This window comes from Myripristis murdjan, chromosome 8 (genome assembly GCF_902150065.1).
Source record: "Myripristis murdjan chromosome 8, fMyrMur1.1, whole genome shotgun sequence".
In the NCBI taxonomy this organism is placed as follows: domain Eukaryota; kingdom Metazoa; phylum Chordata; class Actinopteri; order Holocentriformes; family Holocentridae; genus Myripristis; species Myripristis murdjan.
Genome location: NC_043987.1, coordinates 13365067 through 13392778, shown reverse-complemented (window position 1 = coordinate 13392778; position 27712 = coordinate 13365067). Strand labels below are relative to the sequence as shown.

Sequence of the window (27712 nt, the reverse complement as noted above, 5' to 3'; positions counted from 1 at the left end):
GGGGGGGCTCACTGCTTTTTATGAAGATAGGGGGCGCGGTTTATTCAAATTACACCAAAGCTTCTGATCGTTGACGTACTATCAGACCACGGCGAACGCGACACTCCCATTGGACGACGGTTCCTGGTCTCATGACAACAACAGTGAGGTCCGGGCCAATCGGAGCGCGTTCTGGGCCGCAGGGTCTGTTTGTGAATGACGTGATGGACGAAAAACAAAGATGGCGACGTCTTAATCACAAAACGGTGTAAATGAGTTTATCGGGATAGGAACCTGCCTCTTTTGAGGCACTGGTGTCGCTTTAACACTGCTTCGAAAACAAGAATAGCCTCCTCGATAAGATAAGTGTCTTGTAGGCGTTGTTAACGCCTCGGAATACCCCGCGGACCGTGGTTATTTTCTCCCCGCAAGCCTCCGGTGACAGCCGGGGAGGCGAGCCGCTGAGACGGGATGGACAGCGGCGAGTACATCTCCACCATGGAAAACATGGACACGACTCTAGCGGAACTGGGGGACGAATTTACCCTGGGAGACATCGACGGTGAGTGGTTTTGTTCAGCCTTGTCAGTGCTGTCAGGGCAGAGTGTCGGTCTGCTAAAGTTTGTGACGGCCGGTTTCCGCTCAGCCTGACAGCACCGTGACTGTCAGAGTGATCACTGCCAGGCGAGATGCTCATTCATCCTCCTGCATGAGGGCAGACCTGCACGGCGACCTGGGCACAGAGTTAGCACATGTCAGAAACACGGAGCTTGCACCATGAGAAACGGCTTTATAACATTTGCAAGGCGTAGCACTAAATTTCGCATAACCCTGATTAACACGCCGTTTCCCTGTTTCCTAATAATGTTTTTGCCTATTGCATTTATTCGTGAATTATTTGTAATTTATAGGAACATATAAGGTGACAATTATATAATTTTGTCTTATTTGGTAAATTTTTAACTTAAGCTTTTTTTTTTTAAAGGGATATTATTCTTCTACTTAGCTTCCTTTGTTTTATCTTCATCTTTTATATCTCCTACTGACATTTGTTTATTGCTTTGTTGTTTGTATTTCAATTGATTACCTAGTTTTTATCGCGCAGTGTTTGTTTTAAATTGGCTATTTTTATTTTATTCTCTATTGTCCACCCCCTTTATGAAAGGTGCCATAGAAATAAGGTTTGATCATTATTATTGTTATCGTTTTTATCATTAATTTGCAGAGGTTTGTCTCTGCATTATGCAAAGTCATGGCTGTGACACCTGTTATGTCTCTTAGCCCTCACAGTAGTGCAGGTTTTAGTCTGATATAAATTGTGCATCAGGGGGTTTTCACTGGTGTCTTCCCTCACTGGAAAAAGTTGTCATAAAGTGAAGTTGTAGGTGTGGTAGTTCCATCCATGAATCAGACATGCATGTTAGTGAGAGGTGTCAGTCAACAGTGTGCTGCATGTGGGAGGTGAAGGAACACCTCACCAGTGTGTGACTTGCTCATCAGGATGACCTTTCCTGCAAGCCAACCGGAACATTTGAGCTGTCACTTTGCTGCGTTCTAAGTTCAGCACATATTTATGTCATGTTAAGAAAACAGTCTCGGAGATTGTGTTCTCTATCGTGCAGAATATTATCAGAGAGTATTCAGAAAGCTGTCGGGGGACAAACTTCCTGCTAAAGTTTTTGTTTGACAAACTGGTTCTTCGCTGTGCTGGCACAAGTGCACGCGGTGAATAGATAACATCACTGTTCCAATCCTCCTCTTATCAAAACAAGTGTCACCCTTTGGCACACGGTGAAAGGATGGGGCTTTTGGTGTAGGGTTGGCTAGCGCAGAGTCACCGGATTTTCATTAGAGTGGAATTTTACTGAATGCTAAGTCACCAGACTCGACTGATGCACTGGTGTATGGTATGTCTGTGAGTGTGGGATAAACACAGCGCCAAGACAGGAAACTAGGGTTTGCATCCACCGGCCACAGTCACTGTGGGATTGTAAAACTCACTGTCATACCACTGTCAATGTTTTATCATTCAAACAACAAATATTAACAGCCAAGACAGACTTACCAAACTCAGCTAAAAATCTCTCTGCATTTGGCTGCTGTCTGGTGTCACTTTGCTATTCAAATGGGAAGCTTGGACTGAATTGGCAGACAGTCAGCTCCTGGCCATAGTAATCCCACTTTATCACTGTGTCAAAAGAGAGGAATGTACAGATTGTGTGAGAAAGAAATGACAACTGACAGTTGACTGGTGAATTCACTGATGAGCTGCAGCAAAGATAGCCCACATGTTCACTTACTTTCCATTTGGCCTCAGTCTAAAGCACAAAGTAGACTTTTCTGATACATTCAGGAGCCGGGCCTGTTTACTGCAGGACATTTGCCCCATTTATAGAAATTCTGAGCACAGTTTTCCTTGAAATATTACAGTATGGGGTGTAAAATGTACTATCACAAAATACATGTAGTGCTGAATGATAAATCCATAGTTTTATTGACTTTTTAAGAGATATTTTTATTGCCTATAAAGTTATTAAATACAACTTGCCAACTTGAAATCTCAACTTAGCTTTCCATTGACAGGCAGTGGGTCTCATTTATCTCTTTGTGTAACAGTTGGTTTACTGGAGATCTCAAGTGATATTTGAACTTTGCTCTTCAGCTGGCTGGTATGCAGTCCATAGTAAAGAGTATAAAGTCTTAGGGGCCTCTGTCAGGGCCCGTGCACTTGACCCTGTATTCATGTAGAACATTCTCCCTCTCCTCGTTTTTCTTTTTCAAGCTGTCGCTCTGGTTACATAACCTATTTTCTTTGCTGCGAGCGGCCTAGGAAACTGTCCCCCTCGGATGGGTTTAGCCCTTTGTGTCAGGCCTGTCTGAGGCTCTGGGGGCTTGGAGAGGGGCTGCTTTGTTCTGTCTCTTGTGAAAAGCCTGCCCCCCATGGAGGGATACATGTGCATGCTCCCGTGTGTGTGTGTGTGTCTACATGATTTGTGTTTGCATACATGCAGTGCGTGATGGATCGGTTGGGCAAAGGGCCAAAGCTGAAGAGGCCACTGTAATGTTCAGTCGACGTTGCTTACATGAACATGTGTGACCCTTTTCATATGGACCAGTTGCTTCAAGGAGAATTCTGGCTATTTTCTACCTGTGCTTCACTTTCCTACTTTTTGCCATCATGATGATTGATTGAGTTCAAAATCTAGCCTGTTATTTCACTGCAGAGCTTTATTCACCCTACAGCACTGCTCTCCATTACACACACATACACACACACACACACACACACACACACACACACACACACACACACACACACACACGGGGCCAATGCAAAATCGAGGAGTCAAATCCAAAAAGCAAATAGCCTAAATCTTATGCTTTTAAACAAATTAAACCTCACACTGCAATGGGACTGTCTAAATCCAGTTCTAGAACATCAGTGGCCTGAAACTTGCTTCAGATGTTTTATTTCAACTAACTTGAGCTAGTTTGGCAAGGAGAGTTCAAATCATACCAGTTTTACTGTACAGCTGACTGTGAAGAAACGTTCACATCAACCCTCTACTGCTAATTGCAAGTAGGGTGTAAAGATACTTGTGGGTTCTGATATCTCCCACTTGGTGTCATGAAATGCAGAATTTTATCGTAGGGAATCACTAGTGTTGTCAGTCCAAGGTGGAATAAAAAACCCTGTGAACTGATAACTGCATCAAGAGGAGCGACATCCTCTCGCTACAAAAGGATGATACAGTGTCATCAGCTTATTCAAAGACCTCTTCCTGCTTTTCTCTCAGACAGCTACATGCCTCACTGTGACTGCTAACAGGACTGTTATGGAAGTTTTTATTGCACTTTAATAGTTGTAACCCAAAGAAGACAAGCCACAAATGTGTGGCATGATCCACAAATATTTCCTTATTTTTTGTATTTTTTCTTATTTGTGTTGTGTACAATCATATTCACAAAAGTATAGACAGACTTGCAAATACACATAATTACTCTGTAAACACCTATTTCAGTTTCACATAAAATGATATAGGTTTTACCAATTTAAATAGTTTCACCTAAAAAAAAACAAAAAAAAAAAAAACATGTTAAGTCATATTGAAACATTTGTGGATCCACTTATACATGTGAAATGTGTTTTGCACATATGTGGATCTCTGCCTGCTGGTTTGCGAGCAGCGTGACATTTGTGATTTCGGTCCTACTTGTTTGCATATTTTTGTCCAATTTGCACCACATCAAAAAGCAGATGTAGGTTCACTGGATTTACTTTCTGGATCCTCCAGATCACAGGATCTACTTTCTCATTCAAACAGTTATATTATAAAAATTCAGCAGTCAGTGTTATGTGACTGTCTTTGTGTTGGGTTTTTAACTTCTTCATACTTCTTCATATTTTATTAAAACTGCTCTGAGTCATTTTGTGAACACAATATGCATGAACTGGGAGGCAAAAAAGAAAGGATCTGCGTTTTCAGAGGAGCTCCGGGTGAACCTGAGTGGCAGCAGATTTGAGCTTGAAAACATTTACAGGCAAATGTTTTAGTAAATGTCCCTATCACTTCAAGCAATTTGTTGAAGTCCCCGAGGAAGCTCAGATAGTTCTGTATCTTGTCAGCTGTCAATAATGTTTTAAAATGTAGTAAGAGTCAAAGCAATATTAAAATTACTCAGAGTGGAAATACTGTTAACCAGCAGTATCAGTGATACCAGAAATACTAGTATTTGCAGTAGTGTAAGTGGTAAAACAGTCCTAACAGTGGAAGCCGTGGTAGCATTAGTAGTTGATGTAGTTGTAGCGGGTGTGGTAAAAACAAACTCTATTGTAAAATATTACTACCATAATGTACACTGGTCCAACATTATCAAGTGTGTTAAGAGGAACAGCAAGAGATTCACTCAAATCCAAGGAAAGTGAACCATTCAAGAGAAGGTTCATAACAATTGAAAAAAGACTTCATCATAACATCTTTAACTAACCCTTCACAGTCTGCAGGGCCCAAACGTCAGGGCAGCATAACGTGGGAGTGTGCCACCGTATCAAACCTGGTAAATGACAACCACAGTAAGTCAAAAACAGAGAAAAAACATGTTAATAGCTACAAGACAAACATAAGATTGTTCCAGATGTAGTGGATGGTAAAAGCTCAAGTGTGCTTGCTGCTGTACAGGAAGTAAGTGTCCTTAGTGCCGTGGCAGCGCACAAGTGAGATGGGCAGGCTGCAGCAGCTGTGGAGTAAGTGTAGATGAGAGAATAAATAAAGAGGGGACAAAATTGTAAATCTAAGACAATTAAACCACTGGAAGCTCCTGTAGGGGGTACATGAATGCACCTTACAGACGCTGAATTTTATAGATGATTCAAGTGTCTTTGAGCCCTGTACCCTTTTATGCTTCGCTGTTTGTGCATTATTTTGAAAGCCTGATGAGAAACGTTGAGAGGACTGTGAACTGACCGCTGTTTTCTGCAGTGTAAACACCTAGCAAGCCACCAAGTCACCATCAGTACTGCACTGGACAAGGACCTACTGCTGGTTATTGTTCCCAGCAAGGAAATTGTCTCTTGCTGAGTTACAGATTAAGTCTTGATTTTCCGACACCTTCCTTAAAGGGAAATTTGTTACTAATTAAAATACTCAGCTATCATTACTAGTACACTTGTGCACTTTGCTCTGAACATGTCAGAGACAAAGACAAAAGAGGCTGCATTCAGGCCCTGTTTCCACCTTGTATTAACATGCATCCTTGGTGATCTGATCACAAGTTAGAAAGCCTTAAGTACAGGGGTAAACAGCATCCGATGTGTCCTTGATGCATCTTGAGATCTGATTGCTCGCCACATTTGGGGGCCTGAGACACTTTTGTCCTCATTGCATTTGAAGTGTACACAGACGTGTCCCAGGCCACATTGAAGGACCACCTACTGAACTGATGATGTCCTCTGTCAGGTCCAGCCCAATACCTAATGCTTTAATCCAAACAATGGCCTGGCCAGTCAGTTTTCCAGCAGTAAAAATATAGTGCCTGAATAAAACATAATAAAAATAAACGTGAGTAAAAACACAGGTTGTCTACCTGATGCTAGACCTTAGTGATATGGGCAAAAACAAATAGCAGAATACTTCTGACTGAACACCTCAATATCGATATTGTAACAATATCATAGGTATGACAGCTGGTGCTTTCATAAGACATTTACACAATGAGATTTATGATAAAAATCATTAGTAATGTGGATAAGATGAAAAACAGACCAGGCCTATTTTTGTCCTCATTAGATTAGGCTATTTCTATCTGGCATGACATGCATTTTTTGCGTTCATGCCATTGTAATAACATGAAATTATTAACCCACAATAAACTATTTCTTACATGCAATATATCAGGTCAGGGTTCTGAAGGCTTTCAGACAGATGACAATGACAAAGATCCAGTAGTATGAGCAGAGAGGCAGAACGAGGTAGATAGTGAACTGCAGTGAGGGACCGACGTAATGAGAGAGATAGAGATGGTCGAGCAAGGTAGACAGTGACTAGAGGGAGAGTGGAAGCACCCAAAACAAACATTTTGCCATGGTTTTGACTCGCAGCAACCTCAAGTGTGCACAAAAAATTTAGGCTGAAAGGTGCAGCAGTTTTCAAGAACAGCCATGGACACACACACACACACACACACACACAGTGTGCCCACGGTGTTCCGCCTGCTGGAGATAATAAAACTCTGCTTCACCTCCAGAAAACCCACTTTCCAGGGTGACAGGTCACATAAGCACTTCACCGGCCTCCCACACTGTGCTGCCTGCGGTATGCCACACCACTCCACCACAGGGGGCGCCAACACATCTTCAGTGTTAGGGGCTAGATATTGGCTTTGTTGACTGCCATCAGCAGACGACACTGGCTTTATCCAGGCCTCAAGACCAGTGGTGTTCCATGGATGAAAAAAAGTGTTTGGGATGGACAAAACATCTTCCATGAGATGCCTCTAGGACGAAAGGGGATTTTGGGGGTTTTATTATCATTTTATTGGCATTATTCTGCCGGTCACTTAGAAAATTAAAAACTGGATTGCCTACACATTGTTAGCAGCTACAACCAGTGTGTCCCACTACCATCGCATATTTTGTGTACATGATAGACTCACACAAACAGTGCCACTATAAGTATATAGGCCACATTTGCTTGAAGTAGAAGTTTGTGGGAGTAGGTAGTTGTATAGTGGGCTAAAAAGGCTTTTGAAATAGTTGTTTTTCACAAAAAGAATCTCTGCTATGTTATGATATGTTATGTTATGCTATGAAGGTTATATTAAAGATTGTTTCATAAATTTGCATGATTGAATTTGTGCTCATTCAAAGATAGAATAATGAAGGCCTAATAGACAGTTCATTTTAAAAAATCGGTGTTAGCTATCAATCAGAGTGTTATTTTAAGATTGATTGCATCGGTATCTACCCAGAATTTCACAATCAGTGTATCTCTACCATTCATTTTTAAATTCATAAATACAGTACATTTTGGATGTGGATGTTAGCAAGTATGGCTGAGTGATATGGACAAAATCAAATGTCACAATATTTTTGATTGTATACCTCTATCTGTATTGTGACAGTATTGTGGGAGTGACTGCTGGTGCTTTGATAAAGTGTTTACAGAAGAGATTTTTGATAAACAATCATTAGTTATGTGAATATGGTGACAAAACAAGTAGACAAATAGAACAACCAGAACAGTCTAATTTGTACAGAAAACTGCATCCATGAACTGAAGCCTTTACAACTAGGAAATGACACACACATGCTGTATCAGAGTATGATGATATCCAAAATCCCAGACAATATCTAGTCTCATATCATGATATTGCCCAGCCATAGTAGCAAGTTGTGGCAATGATCTTTTTGTTGTTCTGCATGTAGAACACAGCAGGTTGCAAAGTAAATGAGGATGTAAAAAAAAATTATCCAATAGACTGTCATAAACTGAATTGCCTTTTGGGTTTGAGTTTGCATTGGCCCTGTGGATGAGTGTCAGAGAGCAGAGCTCTTTGCAAATGAATGTGAACATAAGGCTCTACAGTGGAGTAAAAGAGGACATTTTGAAAGCAGTCAGTTGTTTAAATTGTGAATTCATAAAAGTAAAGCCCAGGTTGAAAATAACCAGTGCTTCAACCTCTATGCTCAGCAAACCCAGTATTCACTGGTGCCATCTGTATTATAACTAAAAAGGAGTATTAGGCTACACCTCTTGGTCGGTATGTAATGCAGTGCCTCATTTTCACAGAAGTAATGCTCATCTGTGATCAGTTTTCCATGTAGGACTTAATGAAAGATATCCCTTGTGGCCTGGTCAATGATTTCATGCTAGCACTTAAGCTCTGAAGCAGCTGATGAATGTGGTCTGCGGTCTGTTGCACAGTCTGGTTGTGCTCTCAGTTCAAGGCTGCAGCCTCTGCTGCTAATCAGCACTTAAGGTTGTTAAATCTACCTCTCACCACTATTTGTGATATTTATCAAACAGGACAGCTTCACCCTCGTGGACCCTGTGAGACAACTATCAAAGTTCTGCACGACCACCAAGTCGAGACATGGGTCTTCCAAGATAATATTCTAGTCTTGTGTCCTTTGACAAATCGGCTTCTTGTCAGAGCCTACCAGGAATTCAATTAAAGGGGAGATGTCAACACTCTACCTATGTAGTGTGACTTATTCATAGGCACAGCACAGACTTGTCAGTCTGATAACATCAGTTTTGTTTTCGTGCTGCACAACAGGTTTGACCAAAGCAAGAAACAAGAAATTGAATACTGACAGCAGTTCTCATAATAGAAAAGGCCTATTTTTTTTCCTTTTTCCATTCACAGCATGTACAGTGTGCCCATCCATCTGTCATTATGAAGCCCCCCATCCATCAACTGTAGTGGAGCTGCCTGATTTCTTATCTAAGTGCTCTTTTACCTGGTTTCTATTGTGTCCCTGGACCATCAGTGTTAGATTACCTTGTACTTTTTCAAGGCTGGTTATTTGAAGGCCTTTCATTTGCACTCACTCTCTGCTCCCTGACTCATCGCCAGAACAGTAGCTGTTAGAGTGTGTGTGTGTGTGTGTGTGTGTGTGTGTGTGTGTGTGTGTGTGTGTGTGTGTGTGTGTGTGTGTGTGTGTGTGTGTGTGTGTGTGTGTGTGTGTGTGTGTGTGTGTGTGTGTGTGTGTGTGTGTGTGTGTGTGTGTATGAGGGAGAGACAAAGAGAGAGATAGACATTGGGTACATGCCCAATGTCTATACATGCCCAAGGTCAAGGCCACACCATGAAGCTGTCTTAATTTTCCTGTGTGACCTTGCCCAATGGCAATAAACTCTACACACTTTTGAGCCAAGTCTGCAGCCACTCCTTCTGTCCCAGATTAGGTTCATGGGAAGATTATGACTTCCCATCACTGCAACATTGTTTTTCAGGAAATAGAGTAATCACCATCAGTTGCCAGATGTGTTGTGTATCATGCGACAGTCTGTTTATTCACGTGCACATTGTTCACAATCTGTTGGTAGTGGCACAGTCTTTTGCAGCTCTGTAATATAAATCTCGCTTCAATTGCGGAAATGACTGTTCAGGTATTTCACCATTTGGGATAGTGAAGATTGTAGACCTGTTGAAATGTTGACGTATATTTGATAAGCTGTATTATTAACACCCTTGAACTTGATTTTTCCCTGAAATTTCCCTTCAAAATTAAAAGACATTTTTTCCATATTGTACCACAATGTCACATACATATTCTGGTAGTAACGTTTCATTGAAGCATCACACTTATATTGGGTAAAATATTTAAACCAAAGATGTATTTGTTTTTTCGCTGTAATATTACATCAGATAAAAAGTATCGACATGTCTTGTACATCATTTCATACACATTTCCGTGTAATTCAGCAGGACATGTTTGGTAGCTTTGAAAAAATCTCCACTAGCATTTGAAATAAAGCTCTGTGGAGTTGAATAAAGCTTAGCCATTCAGAGTGCATTGAGATCAGCAAGGTCATCTTCCATACTGTTGGTGGAATCAGTGAAAGAACTTTCCAGATGGTTCATTTTCATTTCCAAAGCTCATCTAGACTTCGCTTTACTTCTGTTTCATCTCTCTGTCTCCACAGAGATGCTCCAGTTTGTCAGTAACCAGGTGGGCGACTTCCCGGACCTGTTTGAGGACCAGATCAACTCAGCAGGCTCTCTCCAGAATGGCACAGCCAGCAACACTCCACGACCTGCCATTCAAACCCCTCAAGCCCCTCAAACTCCCCAGACCCCTCAGACCCCTCAGACCCCTCAGACGTCAAGCCCTGCTGTCTACCAGAGCCCCAGTGTCGGCCTCGCCCAATCCCAGACGCTGTCTCCCCAGTCTGTACCCCTCACCCCTCCCCTCACCCCGGCTCAGACCCCCTCCTCCACCACCCCCACCTCCTCTGGGCAGCAGCAGGTGAACCGCAGCCCTCCGCTCCTGCAGCCGCGGCCCCAAGCAGTGCACCCCATCCAGCCCCAGCCCCAGCAAACAGCCCAGCCCGCCATACAGGTATTGACTCAAAGTGCTGCAGTGCTGGTCGAGTGCAATTTAGAGACTTATTTGGAGCCATTAGATATATTTAATTGTATTTTTTCTTTTAAAAAATATTACAATGATGTGCTTTCTGCTTGGGGTCTGTACCTAAAAAAACATGTTTTCTTACATCTGGAGAACATGACTTGTAGGCCAGGGCACCAATGCAGCACCAAAGCACTTTGTTTGTAATGGCAGCTTGTCAGCTCTGTTAAAAAATCATATGGATGCTGTGAATTTGATAATACTTTGATCAATTTTTCATCCATATTTCATCAACTGCTGTGGAGAAGGTGAGGGATAATTTTGTTATTTATGCCATCTGTACCAAAGCAGCTTCTGATGACAGGATGGTCAAATTGAGAGAAGTGACTGTACAGAATAATGATATTGCATCTTGGTCAGCATCCCCGCAGACACCAACGCACATCTCAGCAAAACTCTAGTCAGCTGAATGAATATACAGACAGTTCATCATCTTCTGAGTGAAATATCTTTCTCCTCTAACAGTATATCAGAAGTAACTAAGAAACTGCCTTACATACAATAAACTGATCTGAATAAAGTGATCTCATGTTGAGCTTTTGTATTTTTTTAATTAATTAATTTATTTTTACACAGGTGCACACCCAGGGGATCCCAGTCCAGACCCAGAGTTTCCCAGTCCACACCCTGGTCCAGACCCACAGCCAGACGCCGCTGCCCATCCAGACCCAGGCGCCTCAAACTGTGATGATCGCCTCCAGTGGTGGCCAGTCACGTTTCATCCAGAACCCAGTCATCTGTCACCAGAGCCCCGCCCCCAGTTTCCAAGGTGACTAGAGAGGAGAGAGTTTGTTTCTAAAAGATGGTTTATGTTTGTTATGTACACAATACTCTCTTCAAAAGTAGTGTGCCATTGTAGCAATCAGTTATATTTTCTTTATTTTTGTAAATTTGATTTGACCACCTGTCATCTCCCCAGTCCTCCAGCCACAGGTGCAGAGCATCATGACATCACCGCAGCTTCAGCCAATGACCATTCAGCACCAACGTGTCCTGACCCCAGCAGGTCAGACCATCCAAACTCTCTCCACAGCGCCCACTGCAGTTCATGCTGTGCAACCGCAAGTCCAACAGGTACGCGTCTGCTGCATTTTGTGTTGAATTGGCCTTCAGCCTTTTTTATGCCAAAAGATTTCAAATATTGACTGTTTTCCCCAAACATTTATTCTTGACAGAGTGGAAAATCCTCTTTAATAGCATTTACATTGTGACGTCCAGACATGAAATTGTTTAAGTGGTCACAGTGCCTATTCAGTGGCAGAGTAACTCTAAGATGAGCACCTTTTAAATAAAGTAAATCTTAATTTACTAAATAAATCTATGGAACACTGACAAAATAAATTCGTTTTTATCCCGCTGTGGTCAGGGAGACTCTGTAACATTGGCAGTGAATGTTGTGACTGGCCGATGTCTCATGTTAAATGAAAAAACAATATCGGCCTTATATTTCAGCAAGCTGATATCAAACTGATATCTGTAATTGCCACAATTAATAGTTAACACACCTGCACTTTAAGTTTTCATCTTTGGATTGTGTGCAAATTAATAAGTGTTTCATTTAGTTTTATTTTTATTTAGTTTTGGGATTTTAGGTTTCAACTTAAGTCAAGTTATAGTTAGTTTTCAAGGCTGATGTTAGTGCTGCAACTAAGAAATATTGTCATTGTCAATTAATCAAGTAGTCATTTAATCTATAAAATATTAAGACAAATGCCTATCACAAGTTCAGAGAGCCCTCAGTCGATTAAGACTCTATTTACATTAAAAGACAACAACCAAAGTATTAAAAGCATTTTTCTCCACATTTTTTCATATTAGTCAGTTTTAGTTTGGTTTTCTTTTTTAAAAAATATAAGGGTTTTTTTTTGTTTGTTTGTTTTTTTGTTTGTTTTTTTCAGTTAAAGAAAATGTTCAGTAGTTTATTGGTTCATTAACAAAAATAACACTTCATTAACAAGTAACACTCAAATAGCTGCTACACCAACATGAAAGCCTGCATGCTGATGCTGTTGTTGGTGCCCGGCTCCCTCTCGCAGGTTTTGGTCCAGCAGCCTCAGATCCTGAAGACAGACTCGCTGGTTCTGACAACGTTGAAGGCGGACGGTACGCAGGTTCTGTCAACCATGCAGAACCCCGCTGGCATCACCACACTGACCACTCCCATCCAGACCACTGCCCTGCAAGTCCCGGTACGCATCTATCAGTGCATTCTGTGTGGCGTAACCACAAAACCACAAGCCGGTGATTTGCAAACTCTGCAGACAGCTAATAGAGAGTGGAGTCTTCAGAATCCTAATTAAAATTTCATCTGTGCACATGGGGGAATTAAATATCGTTCTATGTGACGTTTAATTTGAATGTAACATTTAATTTGTGCTGATTTACATTCAGTCTGAGTCTCAGCGCAAAAGATTTTCCAATAGCATAATATAACTTATGCCATTTGGCTGAGGCTTTTATCCCAAGTACTCTAGTGCCTTTTGAGAGTTTCCATTATTGGCATGGTTTGGCCCCAGTGGGAATCAAACCCTCATCAAACGTCAAATCTTCTTCTCCCCAGTGAATCATTTCCCTTCTCCTCTCCTGTTTTATGTTTTTTTTTTCCACAAATACTTCTCTCTTATGTGATGATTCTGTGACCACAGGAATATTTGTAGGATAAGTCTGATTTGTGCAATCCTCACCACTGGTTGTACTGTTGGCATAATTTTAATGATCTTGGAATCGAAGCTTTACTTTTCCACTTGCGTCACTCTGCATAACAGCATTAGTTAGATCTCTAAAACCATTGTCAACCTGAAAATCATCATCTTCTGTTGCACCTCCGCTGTTTTCACACACACACAGACTTTGATGGGCAGCAACATCCTGACCACCGTCCCTGTCATGATGGGAGGCGGGGACAAGCTGCCAATCAAGCAGCTGCAGCCAGGCTCCTCCCACTGCGGAGGTGGAGCCAGGACAGTGGTGGAACAGGGCCAGGTGATGGGAGGAGGAGTGGGTCAAGGAGGGGTTGTGAAGGAGGGTGAGAGGAGGACCACCCACAATATTATCGAGAAGAGGTACAGGTCGTCCATTAATGACAAGATCCTGGAACTTCGGGACCTGGTGATGGGCAGCGATGCAAAGGTCAGTGTCTGAGATTTTGAATCAACTCAACATATAGATAGAAAATATAGATTGCTAATGGTTACTGTATGAATTATTTCTCATGTGATGGGATAATAGTGGAATATTTCTCGTGCCAAAAGGTTTTCAGTGTATGAATTCAGAAGGAAATCCACTGAAATTGTGGATTTTAAATTGATCATCACATGTTCTCCACCCTCCTGTGTTTTATCACAGATGCACAAGTCAGGGGTTCTGAGGAAGGCCATAGACTACATCAAGTATCTGCAGCAGGTCAACCACAAACTACGACAGGAGAACCTGGCCCTGAAGATGGCCAACCAGAAGAACAGTACGTGTTTTTGCATTACTGTGATGTTATATTGAAGCTACAATCAATCAGTCAATCAATCAATCAGTCAATCATTTATAAGTGCATGGAGTATTTTTTTAACCATCCCTTCTTCCTCTCCTCTCTCTCTCTCTTTCTCTCAGAGCCTGTGATACTTTCTGAAGATGTGGAGCTCAAACAGGAAGTAGTGATGATGTCACCACCTGCCTCAGACTCTGGCTCTGGTTCCCCTCACCAGTTCTCTCCTTATTGCATCGATTCTGAGCCAGGCAGCCCCTTACTGGACCATGACCAAGTAATACACACACACACACACACACACACACTCATATACATATACAGGGACAAGATGGCAGAGTGAAGCATTTACAGAGTGTTTAGATACACTGATTTCATTCTCCATCCTCTTCCTTCTTTTCATGTTTGACCCTCTCTCTCTCTCAGGTGAAGAGTGAGCCAGACTCTCCCTCCTCCGTCGGGGTGATGGATCGCTCTCGGCTGCTCCTGTGTGCCCTGACCTTCCTCTGTCTGTCTCTGAACCCTCTGCCGTCTCTGCTGGGCTCTGAGGCCTCAGGAAGCCCCAGCCTATCAGCAGGCCATGGGCCGTCCAGATCACTGGTCTGGTTACCGAGCCACACGCAGGACTTTGGTGAGCAGTGTGGACACAGGATGCCCATGGGTCATGAAATTTCTGCCATGTCATGTCTACTCCAGAGTTTTCTAGACATGGAATTTAATAAGTTCTTGGAACCTCATGGAATATTAATCACTTGAGTTTTGTAAAAAAAAAAAGAAAAAAAAAAAAAATCATTACCTAGTTATTTATTTTCACTTATTCTCATTTTCATTTATGTTCATTTTGTTCACCTTATGTTCACATTCACCACAGATTATATAGGTCACGGAAATTCAACATTTGAGTCATGGAAAAGTCATGCAAAAGTCATAGAGCTGACAAAAAGTTGGAATACTGCAGTTTATCTGAGATCATCATGTATCCCACAGCATTTTCTGGCATTTTCAGAATTACACCAATTGGTCCAAGTGGGGCACCATTGCATTTGTTCATGCACCAGTGTCCTATGTACAGTATATCAGACACCACTGATCAGCTTTTGACAAAACTGAAGGAAATATGCATCTCACAATTCCCATTTCAGGTCAAAAGATATTTACTGATTAGTGGTGGGGATGGGGACTGGACCTTTTCATGGTGAATCAGATGTCTTCTGTTGCCTTGTTACATGTTTAGTAATATCATGGGAGTCAGTTTGTGTTATGAATGGAGTCACATGGACTGCCATCTCCCAATGTGAGAAACATAACTAGTGCCATTTAAACCACATATAAGACCATTAGAATGAACTTTAGTCCCCTTTCTAGGTGTGTCATTCTCATTAATAGTAATCTTTATTTATATAGTTATAGTTCTAAGATGTGAAATATTATGCAATAGACTGAAGATCCATCAGGCATTGCAGCACATCCTAAGTCATGGCTCTCCTCTTCCTCCAGCATCATGGCTGCGTTGCTTGTTGCCGTGGGTGATGGTTTGGGTACTGAGTGGGGTGGGAGCGGTGTGGGGGTGTGTCAGGGTGCTCTACCTGTGGGAACCAGTCACACCCCTTCACTCCCCCAAGTCCGTGTCCTTCTGGAGGCACCGCAAACAGGCCGACGTGCATCTCAACAGGGTGAGTACAGGTCAAGGACGACAGTACACTTTGGTAGACCATAACCAGTTGGGGTCTGATTATGCTAAAACAAATTATAAAAAATAGTTGCCCAGCAGTTTTTAACCCAGGTCGAACACAGATGCTTCCCTCAATTATGTTCCTTGTATAAATGAACAACAGTTTCTTCTGATTCAACATGGCTATTTAACTGAGAAAGAGTGACAGAAAATATCCAAGATGAGTAAAAAGCACAAAAATATTCACAATTTTGTGTATAATATGAGTATTGCATCCACTCATTTTTTCTCCCAGTTTTAGATGTGCTCCATCCACTCTAGTGATTAGCCGTGGATTGCATTTGATTTTTATTATTTTTATGAAGCACACTTCACAGTTCCCTTTCATTCGAACAGTTTTGAAGTCTCAGTTTAGCCTGCCTGTTCCTGGCAGGAGTTTATTTTTAGTGTCTTGAGCCCTTTGTAGAAGACATGTGCTCAGATCTAAGTCATGACCTTTATCGCATGCCCCCCTCCCATCTTTCCCTTCACTCTCCTCTGAACAGTGAATAAAGGCTCACTGTCTTGTCTTATCTCCTCCCTCTACTCCCACAGGGTGACTACACAGCAGCAATGGCCAGTTTAGAGACCTGCCTGTCTGTCTTGACCAGAGCCCTGCCTTCAACCAATCTGGACTTGGTCTGCTCCCTGTCCTGGAATCTGATTCGTTACTGCCTGCATCGTCCCACCCCTCTGGGCTGGCTGGTTCACCAAGTCGCAGGGAAACATGAGGGGGAGGAGGCGAGGACCAGCGCGAGGGATGCAGCTCTGGTCTACCATCGTCTGAGCCAACTGCAGCTCACCGGTAAGTGTTGATGTTGATGCGGTGCACAGATCAATTTCATTTTGGTCAGTAGTTAAAAGTTTGGTCCGCAGTTTGTGAGTGGTGAAGAATACTTGATCCCTAGAATACTGTCCTATAGGAATAATTTGATGCCGAAGGATAAAATAAGCAACTTCTCATCATGCATCATGTTATCTTTATAGTGACAGAATAAATGTTGAATGTGACTAACTACAGAATAAGAGCTTCCCACAGACAACATATCCATTTCTTAATAAAAGACCATAACATAGCCATAACATCTTTTTCCACACCATATAAAGTCTTTGATTCTTATGCAAAATAGCATTCAGAAATCAAGTTATCCGCTTCTCTTCTGTCTCACCCTGTTGTACCTTGGTTACATGATATGGTTGTAGACTGATTTCCTCTCTCTCTCCTCCTCTGTCTCTCACTCTCTCTCTCCCTCTCTCTCTCCCTCCCTCGCCCTCTCTCTCTGCAGGGAAGCTGCCTCAGCGCAGCGGCCTGTGGGCCTTGTCTCTGTCTCTGAGTGCTGTCAACCTCAGCGAGAGCGCCCAGGGCAAGATGGCTCCCGCCCAGCTTGCCCAGATCTATGTCACTGCAGCAACAGCGCTGCGCACCGTGCTGGGCCATCACCTCTCCTGCCTGCCTGTCAGTCTCTTAAAGTGTCATTTTCCGTATCTCTGTCTTCACTTTTTACCTCCCTCTTCTTTTCTTTCCCTCCACTGTTTCCTCCTCATGACACTACTTGAATATTCAACCAGTCTATCAGTCAAATTTTCAATCGATTTATGGCATTAATTCATTAATGTGTGACATATGACTCGTACAAAGTGACATAGAGGAGGTATTATTTTCATCTAACTGCCTTATATGAATTTTTGTCTCTTCTCCATGGTCATCATCATCTTGTGTCCGTCTCCCAGGGTTACCTGTTGAGTTGTGCTGAGAGCGTGGCCAACCAATCAGAGTCCAAGCCAATCCCTGACTGCCTGCGGTGGCTCTTCACCCCATTGGGCAGGCAGTTCTTCCTGAGCTGTGATTGGTCGGTGAAATCCGAGAACAGTGATGGCGTCTACACATCTCAGAGAGACCCAGGTATGTCATTTCAGAGGAGGAGCAGGACCAAACACTACAGATTGCGCTTCCACATTCCACACTCTCCCTTATTTTTCCTCTGGTAGAAGTTATGTCAAGTCCTTAAATCATTTTTATTTCAATTCCAAAGTAAACGATCCGCCATTTAAAAAGGTGACTCCTAGTCATACAAAAAGTATCATAGTTTCAAAATTGAATCACATCATTTTTTCAGTGAACTCTAGTTTATTTGCATAGTCATTAATCACAGCAGCAGGAAGAAGTCCCATGAAAGTCCTTCGGCTTGTATAGAGATTTGCATGATTAGTATAAAACATTTTGTTATACAATTGTTCAGTTGGGTCTGAAGGATTCCATCTTAGACCCATAATTGCTGATCCCTGTGGTGCTCATCATTTATCAAATACTACACTGTTCCTGAGGCTCATTTGGCTACGACATGCACCATGTAACTGCAATAACTTTGGCTGCACTCCAGCTCAAGACCTTTGTCAAATGCTATTTTACTTTCTCTCCCCAGTCTGTCCTGTCTATCTCAATTATCAAATATCAAATAAAGGCAAAAAGGACAACAGAAAAAGTCCACAAAAGATTCCTGTTTGCCTGATCAGGGGCCCACGCAGCGCTCCAAACTCCCCCGATTCTCTTGTCCCCAAAAAGGTTCATCTTTGTGAGAACCCGAATCAGCATTAGTATTTATTTAGCTCTCCACCAAAAATAACAGTCTCATTTTATATTGCTATTTAGTTGAGTGTTGGCATTTATTTAGAGCCGCTTACAGTTGCTCTGGATTTCTTGGCTTGTTTCTTTTGTTGTTTTGCATTTCGACAATTCAGAAGTCTGATGAAGAACTTGATTCATTTCAAACGCAAATGTTTTAACTAATGTTTGCTCAACGTTGTAGTTGACGGCTGTATATATTATTTGTGTCTCTTTCAATGATGCTTATCTTCATGTATGGAAACTTGACACTTGAAAAATGGGGCTTCCAGCACCTGATCTGTTTTCTGCATCTTAAATAAAACTTACCTAAACGAAAAAAATAAATGTACTTCAGTGTGCTGTTTTCTCACGGAGTATTGCTGTGTGTTTCCCTCCAGCTGATCCCATTGCCCAGCTGCACCGCTGTTTCTGTGGGAAGCTGCTAGAGAGAGCCGTGCACACCCTCATCCAGCCCCAGAGTGACTCTGAGGCAGGCAAACGCCAGGACGACTCTGGGTAAGAGTGGGGCCCCGCGTCATAACGCAAGCCACATTCACACTGATACATTTTAGTTGTAAAGCGCCCATCCACACTAGTTCGCATCCCCGGAGTTTTCAAACTAAAATGCTATCAGCTGTGTATCCGAAAGTCTCTGTTAGAGGCAGACCAGTGTGCATGCTAGGTGCAAACGTATCAGTGTGGCTGTGGGTGCCGTGCCACATGGGAGCTTTGGCACTTTACTGTCGAGCACTGATGTTTTTAACAGTTTGGTGTGAATTAATCTTTTGCTCTGTGTCTGCATCTTGCCTTTCTTTCTCTCTTGCTTCTTCTCATGTTCTCTCTCACCCATACTCTCTCTCTCTCTCTCTCTCTCTCTCTCTCTCTCTCTCTCTCTCTCTCCCCCCCCAGGGAGTTCTCCAGCGCCCTAGAGTTCCTTCAGTTGCTGAACAGCTGCACGGAGGAGTCTCCCTCCCCTCCTCCTCCCTTCTCTGCTCCTCCTAATCACACCACCACGCCAGGTATGGGCAGAATGTACAGACACACCCCATCCATGTGAAGCGTTTGTATGGGAAAAGATTTTAATGAGGATTGTCTTCCTCTTCTCCTCAGTGAAGATTAACCAGATGGCCTGTCTCAGTCATTACTGTGAACACACATTGATTTTTTTTTTCTCACTCCAACAGCACTGATAATTGATTTGGCTTAAAGCATTAACTTTTTATTTGAGTTATCACAGATAATTCAGTCAATGACTTCCAGTCATTTATTAGTGGTAATAAGTGACTTGAAATGGATAAGAGCACTTAAGCTATCAGAAAAGAGATATTGATTAATTACAGCCCTGATCAGTTCCTATTGTTCTTAAAGCTAGCCATGCCCAGCACCTTGTTGCCATCTCACACAAAAATAAATTAAGTTTTGGTTGAGCTCTTTGATGTAGCTGTGTAAAATAACAGTTATAACACAGACTCCCTCCATCACAGCCCAGGCTAAGCTTTCATTATCATGTCCCTCTCTTCTTCTTGCCAGTTGGAGACCCAGTGAGTCGCTGGTGGGCGCTGGTCCTCAAGGCTGCTGTCCATTGGCTGCAGGGTGATGATGTCATGGTGAAGTCACTGCTGGCAGAGGCAGAACGCATGCCCAGGGCTTTACACACACTTGAGTAAGTGAAGTGACATTTTTGAAGGGAATTTTACCACTCAATCTTGGGAAAACTACAGTGGAGTCTCACACCATGCAACCTTGCAGTCCCATGAAAACATGAGGTCCCATGCTGCTACAATATGGAGACCAAAATGAACAGAGTACTGTTCTTTCCACCTCTGTATGCCTTTTTTGTTGTTGGTTGAGAATCGTATTCGCATTTTAGTCATAAAAACCAAACGTGTCTGAAATAATAGAGGTTTCCAAGGTGTTTGGAAGACAAGACGGATAAACCGTCAAGATCATATGTTCACTGTTCACTGCAACCGACCCAAACTAGCATGAAGTCATACAGGGTGTCCTCAGCCAGCGGTGGACTTGTATACTTTTTAAAAATTAAAACTGAAGAGGAAAAAAATTATTCCAAATATGACAACATTACAAATTTGATATGGGCCATGTCAACAGCACATTCCGTTTGGATATTCCAAATAAGGCTTTTTTCTGAATATAGTGTTTTCCGATTATGACATATGGGATATGCCGATATTATTCACGTTTTAGGAGCGTTCTTTGGTCATGTATGCAGTACATCTGGATTAAATGTCTCAGGTGGGGTTTTTACTGCAGTTTGCGACACCTGGCTATCTGTCAGCTCTGTGTGTTGTTAGCCAACTAGCCAACAATTTGCAAGGCTGGGTTATAGACACATTCACAAAAGAAAAGCCCACATTTTTGGTCCAGAGGAGAAACACCCCTTCTTTTAGACATTATGAAAGACTTGGATATCAGCAGGTTTTTGGAGATACACAAATATCGCAACACCAATCTTTACAATAAGGTGGTTGAACAAATGAAAGACGGTGGAGAGAAGAGGGGAAGGGGCTGTGTTCATGTGGTCAAACAAGTCGGAGTATGCACGGCTGTATGTAAACGGGAATATTTTTGGAATATTTATGTTCATTAGCCATGTGAACAGCTGAGTAGGAATATTGTCTTTTCCAGAATAACGGCAAAAAAAACAGAATATTTTGTGCATGTAGCCACTGCCTGAATATAACCTATGCTATCCTGTGCTTCTTGTGTGTTTGCACTGACAACACCCTCTAGTGGTCAAAATCATCTGCTGTAGCTATTTCAACAAGTTGGAGGCACTCACTCACTCAGTCCATTACCTCAAGAGATTTTTTTTTTTTGCCGGCGCATACACAGCATGGATAAAAATGACATTAACCATCCTCGGTGTTTCAGCCACCCTCTGCCCAAGGCTGTCCTGCTGCTGTGCAAAGCGGTCCAGATGAGTCTGTCCCCTCTGAAGGGAGAGGGTGCCTTAGCCTGCCTGTCCCACTGTGACAGAGCCAGCAGCTACCTGCGCTCCAGCATCTCAGTCCCCCTTGCCCAGTCTGGCAACTGGCTCAACAAGGTACAGAAAATCACTGAAAATCTCTACAAACAGTCTCTGTGTCCTCGGATGTAAGATCTGGGATTGGTTTGGAGGGTATCCATGGCTTCATCGCACACATGCCACTCTCCCTCTCTAGATCTCTTTGTTTCTCTCTACTTGCTTCTCTCTCACTTTCTGTCTCTCCTCGTTTGCTTGCTTGCATGCACAGAATTTACACAGACACTTAAAAATCAGTTCAGGTTTATTGAACAACTGTGGGTGCATTAGTCTTCAGTCTGTTTCACTTGTTACACGTGATATTTTAAATTATAAAAACAGCTGCAGTGATATGTTCACAGTGTTCATCAGACCCACAAACACACACATTTGGCACACTGTTCACATCCGTAGGCACATTTGGGGTCAGGACAGGCTGTCGTGGGGCTGTGTGTGTGTGTGTGTGTGTGCGCAGTGTGGGTGGTAGGAGGTGGCTGTGGTGCATTGTAGTTGCATTGCATGATCCTGAAGCCCAGTGCAATGTGTCTGCAGTGCAGTACAGAGGCCTCCCTAATCTGCACGCACCCGCTACACACCCCACCACTTCCCTTTAGGCGCCAGTTTCACCTTCAGGCCCATGGACCTGGATACTATGTGCATAATAGTTTCATAGTGATTGGTTGATTTTGTGCAAGCTTATTATGGCTGGGGTATGGGCAACGGTAGCAGTAGTTTTAGTTATGGTTATGGTTGCAGTTGTAAAAGTTGACTGAGTGCAATCTTGGTTATTCATCACTCTACATTACAAATCAGTCTTAACATAAAATGAGCACCAGTTGATGAATCTGTTTTCCTACTTAATGTGTTTTCTCTATTTAAATGCACCAGCTATTATTAAACCAGCAGTGGCAGCTCTTTCATCTTTCATCTTTCATTTCCCTTCCAAGGGTGTAGAGCTCCTGGTGTGCGACCTCCTGCTGACTCTGAGGACCAGCCTGTGGCAGCGAGGAAGCGGCAGCAATGGGGAACCTGGCCCCGCCCCTGGATCCCAATTGGCTGGTTTCCAGAGGGACCTGAGCGCGCTCAGAAGGCTCGGACAGTGCTACAGACAGGCACAACACAAGGTACATTCATGAACATACAAAATCATGTATGTTTAGGCATATATGGTTTTTCTGATTTTCTAGGTTATTCTAGCATTGGACGACAAATAGACAATCTAGAGAGGACAGTTTATATCAGGCTTTGCCCTGGTATCCTATAACATAAAATACTGCCATATTTATGGCCATATGCAATATTTTCTTTGATATCACAAACACAGGTGCAGTTCTTAAACATCCAATAATATTAGGATAACTGTTATTTTTGCAGTCTTTGCACAGCTTCCCTGGCTCTGTTAAGGATAAACATGGAGTAAAGCCTTAATGAACGTCATTAATAACACGGTGTGTTTATCTGCTATGTCATGTCAGAATGGCTGCTGTGAAAAGGATCTATACTTTGCATGTTTTTGTTTAACATGCATAGGAGCCACAGTTAGGCACAGTTCGCTAATACAAGAGACAGACAGATTTAGATGACTGTAGTTAATATTTAGAAAATTATGAAGAATTGGGAATGTGATTGATTGTGAATTGTAATTTTCTTGACATCATCTAAATTACCGTTATGGCATAAACTCGCCCCATCTGTTACTCAGCCCAGGTGTATTTGATAGTTTGTTAATACTATTTGATCCAGGTGTGATAGAGTGATAGATTGAATAACATAGCAGGCTATAAAGAACAAAAGTACAGTGAAACAAAATACTGTTGTTCATAATCGGAAGTTAAGTTGCCCTCCGCTAAGCAATTTCTCAAAATGTGGCATCATAGCCTTAAAGGTTTTAGGAGTGCTCTCGGAAGTGCTGTGCTGGTAACAACCCCATAAATCAGCTGGGGTTGTGTGGACCAGTTATCACCTTGGTTATGATAATAGCATATTCAGCGTTATCAGCCTTGGAAATCAAGTTCCCCCAAACTCTCCCCAGCTGGAGTAATCTCATCTTAGTTCATCATTATCATCAATCATGCATGTAAGTTTTACCGGTGTTTACTCAAGCCAGAGAGTCTGTCACAACAGCTGCCTGCACAGCAGCCCGTGATCATTTGTTATGTTTTGACTTGTGCAATACCTCGACAACCACATGAACCGTGCAGTTTGTGAGCTCCTTTTGTGTTTCCGTTGCAGTTACTCAATTTTAAAGCTCATGATAATGCAATGTAAGGTACCTAGCATTAAAGTGGCCACTGAAGGCGATTAGATATATGTGATACTGTCCTGGTACAGTGTTTGTCATTATGTGCTGTGAAACCAAGTGCACAACTTTTCTCTACTGCTCTGGTGTTGCTGAGATGAAGTCCTGTAAATGCGATTGATTACAGTGATCATGGCTTTGATATGTGTGTTTGTGTGTTTGTGTGTTTCCCTCCAGGTGTTTCTCCATGAGACCACGGTGAGGCTGATGGCTGGAGCGAGTCCCACCAGGACACACCAGCTGCTGGAGCACAGCCTCCGACGCAGGACACACAGCTCCTACACAGCCGGTAAGAAAGAAACAGGCAAGGCGCTTGGTAATAAACAGCTGTCAGTGTAACTTGTGATTTGCTTGCAATTTGGAAGGACACATAGAAACAGAAACAGAAAAAAACAGAAAAAGAAACAGAAAAAGAAAGGCTCACACAGAAATCCACCAGCTAGTAGAAAACAACCCTCAGTGCAGGATACACAACTCCTACACAGCTGGTGAAAGTATAGTCTCTGGGAAAGGGTACACATCTGAAGATAGACACACACACACACACACACACACACACACACACACACACACACACTCATGTAGACACCAGCTAGTCAACATAGCTTTCAAAGCTCTTAAAGCAGCAGTAATCAGACTTGCTGAAGAATGATTTAAGTGAGGACCATTTTACTCAGCTGACAAAAGTGTGGAATAAGCGTGTAGTTTAAGGGAACAATAAGCCGGTTGCATTAAAATTTCATTTCTATGTTTTGTAATGTGACATTCGAGACAAGCTCAATTCCAGGTCGTTATCATATTTCCGTGGGTGCTGAATCCTAAGAAATTGCGTTCCATCACTTATCACTACGCTCACTGTGCCACTTAGTTGCAATACAGTCACACTCATTTGACGGTGAAATTGTCATCGTCTTTGATGATCAAGAGATGAATCAGAGGTGAATTGCTGGTAATGATAGAAATTTTTATGCTTCACTGCTCTGTAACAGCAAATATTCTGCTGTCCTTGTCAGCACAGAGGAACCTATCTTATGTTGAACTCTGTGTGAAATATACATTTTTAAAACATATTTAATAAAAAATATGTATTGATGTTTTTCATTTGTGAATTGTCTTTGCGGTATAAAAAGTGCTTAATGATCCTGAGTCGACATGGTTCTCCTACTGTGGCAGAGTCAGCAATAAATACAAGAGGACACTGTCTGTTGAGTCTAAACACTAATATGCTGTAAAAAGTCCTCATTTTCATGTTTTTAATTATTGCAGTTTTAACAGCAGGTAGGAATTATGATGTCCTTCACTGCCGGCTTGGGATCAGCTTCCCTATGGCCTTTCCTAATCTTGACCAGTATTGGTAGAGCCGGAAAACTGGACTCCATCACAGTGCTGAAGGGCAACTCCACCCCAGACTCACACACACACACACACAAACACACACACCAGAGGACACTCAAAACTAATGTGTAATTTTATTTTCTCCTCCTGCCCCCACCGCTCACACCATAAGAGGGAGAGTGCATCCTGGGTGAGAGGGAGAGGGCCCATGCCATCCTGCTGGCCTGCCGCCACCTGCCCATGCCCCTGCTAACCCCGCCTGGGCACCGCGCCCGCCTGCTGGCCGAGGCCAAGCGCACTCTGGAGCGTGTGGGAGACCGGCGGTCCCTGCAGGACTGTCAGCAGATCCTGCTGCGCCTCGGCGGGGGCACCACCATCGCAGCCTCTTGAACAACAAGCACACACATACTTACACACAAATACACACTCACACACACATACACACACATGCATACACACAGATATCAGCTATTAGGGCTAACTTGCATAGCATAACAGCTGTGATACATACGTAAACTGGGCTACTCACCCATCAGCATCACACAATGTATATTTATGAGGCATTCACACACTCGCACAGTTCATGACAACAAGTAAAGGGACATTTCCTCACACTGCCACACCCTCGTCACACATGGACCGCTGATTTTTACCATCATAGATACATCCCCATTCCAACCCCGTATCCACATTAAAGGAAATCGCACAGTGTGAGGCCAAAACACTGGAGGGCCATGCATGTGCTTTTCTGAAGCTTAGTGGCATTTTTGCGGTGCAATCACGCCACCTACTGGACAGTACTGATGCCATGCTGGCTTACTGCCACACTGTTAGTACTGCTACAGTACAAGGAGAATCAGGTTAAAGGCCCCAAAGGGAAAAGGGACCATTATTTAATGGCTATTTAAATTAATGCAATGCAGCACTGCATTGATTGGCTGTAGGATAGAAGCTGTACAATCATTATTGGCACAGCAATGTCAGTGCTACAGTAAATGTGTAATGTCTCATTTCACATGCAAGCTTCAATTAAGGGCTTCAGCGCATTCAGGCTCAGCCGAGCTCTTATTAGACTCGGCTGAGCAGCAGGATGCAGGTGGGCAGACGAGCTTGCATTTAGCTGTACAGTGCTGAGTAGTGTCTATTCTTATCTACCTCATACACTGTACAATGTCAGCATTGTACTGTGGCGCAATATAGGATACTTAAGCACCACATCAGTGAACTTGAATCGAAATCAAGTTACAGTTTTAAGTGATGCATCAATCCATAGCAGTGTCGTTCTAATAATAGCACGCCGAGCAGCTTTATTTAGAAACGGCAGCACAGCACAAAATGAATTTGACTTGCTGTTGCTGCGTTGTCTCGCTGGTGTGCTCTTGACTATCAAAAACTGGAGAATTGAGTGGATTGGACAAACATCTTTTATTTAACAGAGGAAAGCAGCCAGTCACATAAGCCTACACGCTGAAAATGCCTACCTGCACACACGTTTATGCACACACACTCTCACACACATTAAATCATTCGCATACATACTCACAATGTGATTGTATATAGGTTGTACATAGCCAGATAGAAACAGTGGTCTTACAGTAGATAAAAACAGGATGTCCTTACCTACGGCTAGAGAGGGACACACATCAAAGAAAGCCCTGTAACATCATCAAAGTGGGTGGTCATGGTTTTGGTAAACGGGGCCTGAGATCCTGGGCTAGAGCGAGGTGAGCCCTCTGGCCTCTCACGTAAACTGAAGTGAAAATCGTCTCATAACATTTGGCCATGAGCGATGAAAGTGAGGAATCAAATTTCTAGTAAACGCTGTCCATATATGATGTAAAGCTCTCAAGCATAATGGCCTTCATGTAGTTATTAATACAAAAAAAAAAAATTTTATTATGTTTTATCATCTTTGAAATGTCAAAGAAATGCTATTGATGTGGAATATCGGTCCATTTCACTTCCATAATTGTCTGTTGACTAAGACATGACATGTCTTTTGTCATTCCTATTTTTGTGCTCTGATTATCTTATTTAATGGTTATGTAATATTATTATGAATGCTCAGTTTTTTTTTTTTTGTTTTTTTTTAGGAAGTGAGCAGTTATGTGATTATTATTGTTTTATATTGGCAAAAGCAAACTAGGGACAGAATCTGTTGGAGGAAGAGGGAGAATTTTTAACAGAAGAAGTTGTATATTTTATTGAAAAAGCAAAGTCTGCATTTAACAAACTGGCATGCTATTTTAGGAACATTCTCTCTTTGGTAGTTGTTGCTGATGTTGAAATAGAAGCAAACACACAAGTATGCCCTGAGAAACTGACAGAAGTGATCAACATCTCACTGGGGGAAAAAAAAACTGTCTTCCAGCATAAACCAGTTTGTCAGTTATCCATCCAGATCCTGAAGAGTCCTGAAACCACTCGTATCCAACTCTGTCATCTCACATTTTGTTTGCCTGACTGGTTAATGTGTGCAAAGAAGGAAGAAATGCACAACTAGCCATCTGCAGAGGACAAAATTGTTGCTATTATGTTACAAAAGATCTCTTCTTTTTTTCCCCTTATGTGTTGTATGTATTTTCTGAATTTCTATGTTTATTTTGATTTTTGTTTTTTAATAAAACAACAGATGACAGTGGTT

At 42.4% G+C, this 27712-nt stretch overlaps 1 protein-coding gene across 1 annotated transcript; it reads left to right on the top strand.

Moving 5' to 3' along the window:
• The first annotated feature begins 209 nt into the window (after nucleotides 1–209).
• Nucleotides 210–27706, top strand: srebf2 (sterol regulatory element binding transcription factor 2). Its single transcript, XM_030057715.1, has 20 exons — nucleotides 210–541; nucleotides 10131–10546; nucleotides 11192–11384; nucleotides 11535–11689; nucleotides 12652–12804; nucleotides 13463–13744; nucleotides 13961–14075; nucleotides 14219–14370; nucleotides 14520–14724; nucleotides 15591–15766; nucleotides 16360–16609; nucleotides 17091–17260; nucleotides 17536–17707; nucleotides 18808–18925; nucleotides 19319–19428; nucleotides 19940–20072; nucleotides 21305–21476; nucleotides 22382–22558; nucleotides 23911–24022; nucleotides 25241–27706. Exons 1-20 carry the CDS (start codon nucleotides 451–453, stop codon nucleotides 25456–25458), a joined length of 3570 nt encoding a protein of 1189 aa, XP_029913575.1. The 5' UTR covers nucleotides 210–450; the 3' UTR covers nucleotides 25459–27706.
• Nucleotides 27707–27712: the final 6 nt, after the last annotated feature.